Source organism: Nestor notabilis, unplaced genomic scaffold (assembly GCF_000696875.1).
Source record: "Nestor notabilis isolate BGI_N333 unplaced genomic scaffold, ASM69687v1 scaffold32291, whole genome shotgun sequence".
Lineage (NCBI taxonomy): Eukaryota > Metazoa > Chordata > Aves > Psittaciformes > Psittacidae > Nestor > Nestor notabilis.
This window is the reverse complement of record NW_009916572.1, coordinates 1-10,354: the sequence shown is the minus strand read 5'-3', so window position 1 is coordinate 10,354 and position 10,354 is coordinate 1. Positions and strand designations below refer to the sequence as shown.

At 40.8% G+C, this 10,354-nt stretch overlaps 1 protein-coding gene across 1 annotated transcript; it reads right to left on the bottom strand.

Annotated features, from left to right (window-relative positions):
• Nucleotides 1-3,351: 3,351 nt before the first annotated feature.
• On the bottom strand, nucleotides 3,352-7,229 carry IFT27 (intraflagellar transport 27). The gene is made up of 6 exons (XM_010024642.1): nucleotides 7,150-7,229; nucleotides 6,025-6,084; nucleotides 5,299-5,358; nucleotides 4,206-4,323; nucleotides 3,818-3,927; nucleotides 3,352-3,611 (listed from the first exon to the last, which is right to left on the bottom strand). The coding sequence occupies exons 1-6, from the start codon at nucleotides 7,192-7,194 to the stop codon at nucleotides 3,513-3,515; spliced, it is 492 nt and encodes a 163-aa protein (XP_010022944.1). The 5' UTR covers nucleotides 7,195-7,229; the 3' UTR covers nucleotides 3,352-3,512.
• Between the last annotated feature and the right edge of the window lie 3,125 nt (nucleotides 7,230-10,354).

Genomic DNA, 10,354 nt, shown 5'->3' with positions numbered 1-10,354 from the left:
AGACAAAACAAAACCATTAAAGCATCTTTAACATGACAACTTTGCACAGACAAATTTCCAGTGAAATTTCAGAAAGTCAGCTTCTTAAGGTTCTTTCTTCCAAGACAATTTGACCAAAAAATCCACTTCTGTTTTCTTTCATCTATTAATCTCTCTAAGAAGGAATGTCTTGCAGCCTTGGGAATAGATAATGCAGAAATTAGAAGGATAAAAAAATCAGCCGGTGATGTATCAAGCTAAGTAAAGCAGGGCACAAGCATAACAGGGATTCTGTGCAGCAGAACCACAAGGACCAAAGGAAAGGTAAGAGGGAGGGACTCCCAGGTGAAGAGAATGTTTTTGTCTAATCAAACAAGCAAGCAGGAACAGTAAGAACAACGTATCTCTTAAAAAACAATTAAAGGCCTGTTTGTTTCCTCTCACTTATTTTGAAATCTCAGTTCTGGTTGAGCTGGGTCTCTATGGAGTTGTAACACCCATGCTGAGCACCACAGCTGGACAAAGTAGGGGAGCTGTAACACGACAAGAAGCTTCCTGGTCAGTAGACAGGCTTTCTGCCTTCATCCCACTGTTCTCCACAGTGTCTGTAATTCGAGATGCTATGGCTATAAGCAGCAAACATGAATTCTCACTCTACAGATGTGACCACAACAGTTACTGAACATAGTAAGAGAAGCTTAACAATGGCTTCAGTCTCTTAACTCATCCTGCCCACCTAGTCGCAACCCTAAACTCCTTCAGATGCATGCTGTTTTCCATAACATTCCCATATCTGGCTCCCATGTCCTCTACCCACTCCTCACTACTAGTATCTACAAGATAGCTAGGAAAATAGCAACAAGCATCACCTGCATCATGCTGGTGTTACAAAGTACATTAGCCAGGAAGGACAATATATTATGCTTTTAAAATGCATTTGGAAGGACTGAGATGGTTATTGTCAAACATACCATTTTGAAGGACATTAACTTAGTGTTTGAAATAGTCCTGTAAAAAGCAAGTTGGGAAACATGCTTTAGACACAGCCTCTTTTCTAATTCTAGTCATGGCCTATGAGAAGAGGGAAAGGGGCAGTGGGTGAATCCCTACTGCTAGCTAATTAGATCATACATTTCCTCTCTCAGGCAATACATCTTTCCCTGCATGGGATGCATTTTTCTTCACTAACCTCTCAAAAGCAGCTCCCCTATAAATCACAAATCACCACTGCAAGCATTCCCTTAATGAGATCCTCCAGCTTTTGCATTCATTTAATAAAACAGCATTCACCAATCTTCATCTTACTGGTGCATTTAGGCTGTTTATTTGAAGTTATGGGAGGTCCTTCTGGTGCAGAGAGATTGAACTCCCTGGTTAAAGACTGCATAGGATTCATTTTATCACCCATTCCCAAGGCGTTCATTCCCTCTATATACCACGTCACAGCTGGCATACACACCTGGCATGCTATTTTCAATATGAAAAGGTATCTGTCTTGTGTTGTTATCACATCATCAATAGAACCAGGGGAAATGAGCTACCAAATCAAATCAAACCTTCTTTAGTTCTTTAACTAGATCAGCACCGCATCCAAAATAACTTTCATTCTTAATAGTCTTAATATTCTTAACAGCCAAAGGTACTAGCACCTGCAGACAAGACTCTACTCAGCCCATGGAAATCAACAGACACCTCCCAGGGTTAACAAGACAACTCATGTAAGATACAAATGCCAGCAATGCTAATCCAATTCAAAAAAGAGTGAGTCTTCTAGCTACCCTAAGCCCATGGAGGAGTCTTTCCTTTTTTAGAAGAAGCAAGAGCTTTCCCACCTGGTTCTGTCATTGTTTCAGATGGCTTCTAGCAAAAGAACTTGCACATTTTCTTTTGTTGTGGGCTGAGCTCCTACTTAACCTCTTTAGTTGGTATTCATGCTCCCTAGCTGATTCCCAGTCTCAACACACCGTTGCCAGTGAAATGAGCCCAGCTGCTTCTCCAGATTCTCTACGTGCTTCATAAACTCTGCTACAACATCTGCAGTCATATTTCTTATGTTCAATCCAATGTACTTTTCCTAGCACTGGGCATAAAAATGGTTATAAAATGCGTGTATAAAAGTCTTCAAACACAGATTCCTGAAAAGCCTGCCTGAAAAATCACTGTTGTAATTATGCCCACAAAATTCAGCCTCTCATGTCCAAGGGCGGCTAACATAATCTGGCAGAAAAGAAAGTTACAGTTTTGAACTTCTCAGTGTTAGGCTGTTACAAGGCAGCACCTGACCATGGATGCTTTCACATACTGCATTAGCAAATAGACTCTTACATGTGCAACATCAGTACTCCCCACAAAAGAGCAGTTCTCTCTAGGCTTTTACCCTTCCTGATAAAAAACTTCAAGCCAGACGCAGATGAATCAGAGTAACTCAGCCGGGCTGCCTTTCATTTCCTTAGTACCGTTTCCAGTAGCAAATTCAGAATCGTGGTCTTTAATCCCAAAGTCAAGGACAAGCATGGAAACCTTAACAGCAAAGAGGGCTCTCATTCTAGTCTGAACCTAGTAAGAGCATGGTATTGCCGAGTTCAGCTGACAAAAAGAAAAATGACACAAAACCACTTAAGATGAAAAACACATGAAGAAGAAAAGAGAATTTGTTTCAAATTTTCTACTCGAATTTAGAATAAAAGAGATTCTTACTATCTGACCTCATTTTGCAGATCAGCCAATTTGGATATGCCTGCAGAAAGTCCTGCTCGCCTCAAGAGAGAGCTTCTTGAGAAATCTTGTGACCCGGGACCAGCAGAGGGCACTGCGTTACCAAGTGACAGCGGTACAGATGCAAGACGGTTCCTACCAGGCACTGAAAAGTGAGCCACGCTGAAGAAAAGAACCAGATTCTAGAAGTCACAAGCACGTATTAGTCATCAGCATATCAGTCCTACAACTGATAAGGGTAACGCTGCTAAAACAGGCCTCAAACACTGGGCACTCCTAGAGACACACCTAAATCCAGCTCAGTTCCCACACATCTCAATCTCCATGTGTTGATTTTAGGGCATAGGCTTCCTACTGAAAACGCTTTTCAAGCATGAGGGCTAAATCAGTCCTGCCCTGCAACATATGTTGGGTTGCTTAAGTTGAAAAACATCCTGTCAGCTTCCTCTCTCCTTCTCTAAACCTCTAAATCCTCGCTTGTAGCAGCAGGAAGTCTGTTCAGAGAAGAGACATGACAGTATCAAAGCAAAGAACTGGTAATTTCCATTCTGCCCTCCCCTTTTACTCCCCGCCTCCTCCAACCTAGCAGACTTTCAGTGAGCACAGAACCAAGTTAGAGGACATGAAAGGAATGCTGAGGTAGCAACTGCAGAAGAGTGCCTTTCCACTTGCTTATTCCTAGTTTATTTTGAATTACCAGAAGATGACCATGAAGAAGCAAATAGCTCATCTCTTTTCTTCGGTCTGTATTCCATCCTGCAGGATTCTGGGCACTAGAAGAAGCTGAGAAGATAAATAAGTCATGCCAGTCATGGCCCTCAAGCTAGCGAGTGAAAAGTTTCCACTTTCTCTTTGTACAGTTGGTGGAATGACTTTGCCAGAATGTGGAAAGGGGTCTCAAAATTTTTCATCTCCTTCTGTAAAGAAATAAAGAAAATTGTGAATCACAGATGGAATAAGCATTTGATTATTTCTGCTCTGCTTCACAGAAGACATTAAAATTGAGGGTGAGTTAGACGACAAACAAGTGGAAGGGAGACCCCAATTATCTTTTTTTACCTGAGAGAGAAGATAACTTTACAAAGACCCACTTCCACAGATGGTGAACAGAGCAGATACTCACCACTGACATCTCACAGTATTCCAGGCCATGTTTCTCAGCCCACTCCTGTGCTTGTTTCTGTTCCACAACTCGACGACCAACTAGGTCTGTTTTATTCCCCACTAAAACACCTACATAAAAACAAAAAAACCAAAGGAAAAACAACCACCCAGAAATGCTGACTTGCTAGCAGTAACTGCTGGAACATTTGTAGAAGTAGCTGAAAAAGTTGGAGGCACAGAGAACAGTCTAGAACTACCTAGAAAAAGTCTCAAAAAGGAAACATATTAATACCTTATCTGCTTTTTGATAAAATCAAATGAGTTAGACATGCCCCACATCACAAGGGGGAAAACTGCTGTCATAGAAGAGGAGAGCACGTAACAAGAATCACCACACCCTTTCTCACCTGGGATGTGCATTCCAGCTGCTTGAGCCCTCAGCTTTTCCAGCCACTTGGCACAGTTGTTGAAAGATTGCTCATTAGTGATATCATACACAAGGCACAGGACGTTGGGTTGCTCCCACTGCACAGGAAGAAAGGAACATTGTCAACTTTAATGAAACTGATGTGGTCAACAGCCAGTCTGTAAACACAGCAAACACAGATGCTCAGACAAAAATAAAAAGCCTAACAAACAGGAATCCTATGCCCTGGCTGAGGTTTCGCATTTCAGTGGAGCTGACTAAATGGATAGCTGGCAGTGGGAGAGGTGGCCTTGCTCTCTTTCCCCATTCCTGTCTGCACGGTCCTGCTCCTTTACTTGTGTCAGCGCTGGCACTCATCTGATCCCTGGGGAAGCTGATTCTGCATGCTGAATAAGCACAAAATTAATCCTAGAGAAAAAGAAGTAGAAAGGTTTTCTTCCAGTTTGAGAAGCTGAGCCAGCTTCTAGAGGGGTCTCTTGCAGTGACCTAGTGCAAGGGCAAAAGTGGAATTGCCTATTGTACAGCAATGAACCTTCTTAGTTTTCTCATTTGGTTGACTTAGCCATCTTATGCAACCTTGCATCAATTAATTGGTTCTACCCCTCAAAATGAGACAACACAATGGAGAACTGTACAGGTAAGGACACAAATGCATGAAGGAAAGAAACAAGGGCAGTATTATGCTCAAGGACAAGAGTAAGTCCTGTTGGATCAAATACACCTCTGTAACACCAAAAAAACCCCAACAAACCCACTACTGGAGTAGCAGCAAAATAGATGTTTTTGTAAGAAATAAAAATAACTTCAACCAACAGGACACAGAGAGTCTCAGTTAAACAACCCTTTATTTATTTATTTAAGAAAAGTGAATGACTTTCTGCTTTCCTTCCTCTGGAAAGTATTCTAGTACTTTTACAAGTTTTAGAGAGGAAGAACAGGATGCATTGGCAACTGAGGTAATTGCTCCCATTTACACTGAAGACAAAGTTTGCTACATCTGCCAGACTGGGAAGTTCAGATCTTCAAAGCAAAAGTGCTTCTTTGGAAGAAGAGGACTGTTACATAAGACTTACCAGTTTCTCCAGCACTTCAGAAAATAGATCTTTTCCTGCAGAGTCAAAAATGAAAAATTCCTGAAAACGGAAGCAGAAAGAAGGCTCTTGCCAGGAAAATGCATTTTTAGTTTTGAAAGTAAATACCAGAACTTGTAACTCCTGCATTTTGTTCAGTACAGCAGTGTCATGTCCCTAAGGGACAAATTCCCTGCACTGAGAACACTCCAGTTCAGATGGTATGAGAAAATAAATAGTTATTTTTTATGTATAACCACTAAAATGGTTTCCTTCAAGCCCCAAGTCTGGTTTCCATCCCTACTGGAAACAGAGTATGTGAAGTGGGAGACTAACCTGCACTATTTAAACAGAATTATACATGTGGTCCACATTCCACTAGTGGGAATATAGGGCATTAAGGAAAAATAACAATTAAGTTAGAGCTCCTGTAGTTCTAAGAAACATGAACTAAACCTTAGTGTCCTAAAGGACAGAACAGAATCCTAACAAAAATGCCAACAACTTTGGTTTCTATTGTCATGTTGTACACAAATATGAAAAACTCACATTTTTAAGATTAAACTAAACCTGGAGTATCAGCAATTGTACATGATCAGCCTCATTTTCTTGATGCAAAATAATGGCCTTACGAACACGCAGAGAAATCTCCCATCAGAATGAGACTGAAGTGAGGTTTGAGCTCTGGATGTCTCTTTCTGACCCAATTTATGTCACATAAAAACTCACCACGCTATCAGTTGTCTCTGGAATTGATACAGCCTTCACCAACAGTTCTATGCCCGTTGTCTGTCAAAAAGAATCAGGAAACAAGGATCAGAAGAGTTTTTAAAAGCCTGTCCGACTGCATACCAACTATGCATTGGATTGAGGCAATTCTCGTGAATCATTACAATCCCATCAAACATAGACTTCTGGGAACTCAGCAATACTCCTCACAGCTCTGGTAACACACTCCTACCTACATGTCAAAGCCACTTAGATTTGCTCAGATGGGGGGGAAAAACAGAGAACCACCAACATCCAGAGATTTGCTTACATACAGCCAAGAGTATTAGCTGAAATTGCAGGGCAACATTCACTACCGTATTGCTGCTCTAAAGCACACCTTAGAACGTTTTGCACCAACCATGTGATCAGCTAACATATGGGACTGAGGTTATTTGTGCCTCTTCCACCTTTTATCTCATTTTGCTTTGTAGCTTGTTTGTTTGTTCTATTTCTATCCTTAAATTCTGCTTTCCATCTTTATTTCAATGAATAAACATCTTTTAGTGTGGGGGGTTTTTTTCTTCCACACTCATATTTTCCTTTTTTTACTTTACTTATATTTACTTTTATTTTTATCCTGCTTCTGATTAGTCATCACCATTGATTCTCACACTGAAAGACTGCAAACTGTATCCTCTTCATCTGGGAACAGTTTCTGTAGATTATAATTATCTTGGGGCTATGCAGCACATCTTCGTGTTTGCATAGTGATAAGCGCACTGTCCACATGCACATTTAATAGTTGGAATTAAAAGCTTTCTCCTTCAGCCATGCTTTTTCATAGAGCACTCCCTAAAGGGGGAAGCTCTCTAACACCACAAAAGCTTGTGAAAACATTTTTTTTTAGGAAAATTACAAAATTAACTAAATTACTCTGCGTTAAGTTTCAAAAGCAGCACCCACATAATGAAAAGACAGAATATTAAATGGTTTCTCTTCACAATCTAAGGAGTAAGAGAAAGGAAATCCTGTAAGAACCCACCTTGAATGCCTCGACTTAAAATCATATTATTTATTTTGTTCTAGACCTTATTAGTTTTCTTATGCAACTTGGAAAAACGTTTGAGCCTGTTGTATGCTTACCAGTGTGTAGTCCTTCTGAAAATGAGCCCCATCAGTGCGGAACATCTGGGCTAAAGCACTCTTCCCCACAGTCGGATCTCCTGCAAATCCAAAACCGCAAAAGATTTGTGTTTTGTCTTGGAGAATCTTATTTTCCCTCAGTTCTGTTACTACCATATGCCACAGGAGTCTGGATGCTCTAACTCTAAATACAGGCAAGACAACTGCCACAAGAAGCATAAAACAACCTAAAAGTTAATACCCGTGTAAGGAAATTAATATTGCCACTACGCATACTGGTGCTGACATCAAATTTCTGCTCTATGAATGACAGTAAAGGCCTCCCAGTCCAGGGTGAAATTGTTGTTTGTTCTAAAATTTATGTCTACCATATAGTCTTTACCTAAGAAAAATTCCCAGAGATGTTACCACATAAAGAAAAACACAATATGATAAGTGAGACTGGGCTGCATAGGAGGCTATTTCTTCTCCTTAGATAACCCATTTCCCCAGATTCAAATCTTTGTTATAGGCTGAGTTTAGCAAAGAGACAGGTCATTTATATACTACAAAGCTGCTTAAACTGGTAACGTTCCTCAATGAACTCTTCTTGCTGACCATGCTAAGAGAGCAACTCTTGCTGACTCAATGCTGCTGGTGGCTCATTAGTTGCATCCTGAGCCTTACAGAAGCAAATGTCACTTGGCTGGTCAGAAAGAGCCTCCTGATTCATTCCTGTATGGAAGGAAAACCAAGGAGCTTTAGTTTTTGCTCTTCTAAAGTAAGGCTTTATGGTATGGCTTGCACAACACTTCAGGGAAACTTGGCAGCTGCCTGCTTTGGCCTGCTGCATAAGATCCAAAAAATGGCAGAGAACTGGAGGATTCACATATGCCTATGTCACTCCATGAAAAATATCACAATCCTTGCAAAACAAAGACTTAACTTAATGTTCCCAAAGGGCTTTCCTCTCTTCACATACTATCTCACTAGCCTGGATATAGTTCAAAGGACAGGAAACACAAATTAAATACCTCAGTGATTCTAGCTTTACTCATGACAGCCAAGCCTGGAATACCAGTCTTTTACATTATGTTGTTAATAAATAAATCCAGAAAGGAGTATATTTTGACTTATTACAGCTTTTTAGATGCATTAACCAAATGTAGCTCTTGTTTAAACATTTTTAGCATGCTTGCTTACTTTAAGCTGAGTTGGTCTCATAATATTTAGACAGGAAAATCTGGTAAGTCAGCTTGTTTGTTCCCTGATCAGTTCAAGCTTGTGCTGAAGACAACACTCTGTTCTGAGTGGAAGCTATTCTGTATTTCAATAGACAATTAGATCTGTCTTTGTAAAATGAGATAGAGAAGCATACACTGCTTCAAACTGCGGCAGCATCATCCAGTGCAAATTCTCAACTAATGTGGTGCCTTTCTTCAGTTTGACATCCGCAGTTTTTCTTTCTCTCTTCTTATTCTTTTCCACCCTCTTAGCCCATTACATCACTACACTTTCCCAAAATAAGTTTCCTTGCCCTTTTCATTTAGTTTGGTCTCATCTGCCAGTACTGCATCCCACAATATTTATTCTATCCATATATCTGTTATTCTGTCAGAATCTGTAGTGTGTCTCTAAAATGCCTGCTACTGCCAACTGTCTTTCTGCAACGAAAACCTTTTCATAGTGTCTCTATAGTAAGCTCACACAACAGTATCTTTTACTGTGTGTCTGTAAATTACCCTTGAGATAACACAGGTATTGCTTTCTGTTGTCAAGTTAATAGTCACTCTTTTGTTAATAAAAGCCCTTTCCCCCTATTGTTCTTTTTGACCTTGGTGCAGATCCCAATACTATGAGCCACTCTATTCTTCATAACCATTTCCACAGGTACACAAGAGTTCCCTGTTCAGTTTCTGATGGTTTTGTTTCTACCTGTGTAGTTGCATTTTCTTGCTCCCTTTAGGTTGTGGTTACTCATCTCTTACGTCTCTTTCACTAAGTTATTTTGCCTCATTTATTTATTATTTATAATAAGATGTATTTTTAATAATACATGGATATTATTGTAGCACTTAGGAGAACTACATATGGGACATGATCTTTCTGTCATTTGTGTTCTGAACAGGACTGAGAAGGTGGCTTCAGAGCCAGTGAGGATTAAAGCACATAACTGGGTCATCTAAAGAAAACCTGTGTGAATTTAAAATGGTCATGGAATGGGCCTTTGGTAACACTAAACAACAAAACCTGAAAGACTTAAGCAAAGCCTACATATTGGGACCTGGAAACTTTCAGACTGGAAATGATGTGTAAGTTTCAAATCTAGAAGACAGGCAAGATTCTCATGCTGTCCACAGTAGCCGTCAAGAGGTGCGAGAGAGATTAATTCTTGATTAATTCTTTTGCATTTGCCAAAGATCACACCTGGCTTTGTGCATGTTGGTGGTTAGATGCTTGTAAGGCTTAAAAAAAAAAATAATAAAAAGGATGAAAGAAAATGGGTTTGGAGCAGAGTTAAACCTGGGAGTTGTCTGCACACAAAAGTTTTATGGATTTGTGCTTCTGGCTGAGGCTTCACAGTGCTTCAATGTGGGGGCAGGGGAGAGAAGGACAAGCTTTCTTTCTGCAGTGTTAGCAGTTAGCTGTACTTACTTTCAGCATCTCCATAATCCATTTTGACCTCACTTTGTTTCAGGTTAACCTCCAGTTTGCATAGGAGAAGAGACGTCTTCCTGAAGTACACATGCTTCATCCTTCTACTCTTTGGTAAGGCTCTACGTTTCCACCCCACTATCAGAACCATCCCTATTTCTGATATGAATTTCCCTCCAGCACAAGGGGTGCCTCCTTGCACGAGACAGAACTCTACCCTGCTCCCTTCACACTCCCCCCATCCTCAGCCCACCTGTCCACACTATAAAAATACTTTCTTCTTTTTTTTGTCTTTTTTTTTCTTTAATTTTTGTCTTTTTTTTCAGATTCTGTCTATGCATTTCAGCTGGTCCGACTGCGCTTCACACCCTCCCTGGGCACACCTCTTGATTCTCCATTTGCCATAGGAGCGAGAAGATACGCGCTAGGTAACAACAAACACGATTTCCACCGTTCCCGCGGGAGCTGAGGTCTTCGCCCCTCCTGTCGCCTCTTTCCCCACCTCTCCTCCGTCGGGGCGACCCCTCGACGAAGGGCTGAGAAGAACGAGGCCTCCTCTGGACCGCGGCCC

Coding starts and splice junctions, on each gene's coding strand:
- IFT27 (XM_010024642.1), bottom strand. CDS start 7,194: ATGTTCCGCACTGATGGGGCTCATTTTCAGAAGGACTACACACTG. Junction 5,359..6,024: donor CAGAGACAACTGATAGCGTG/GTGAGTTTTTAT, acceptor TTCCGTTTTCAG/GAATTTTTCATTTTTGACTC. Junction 3,612..3,817: donor AATACTGTGAGATGTCAGTG/GTGAGTATCTGC, acceptor ATTTCTTTACAG/AAGGAGATGAAAAATTTTGA.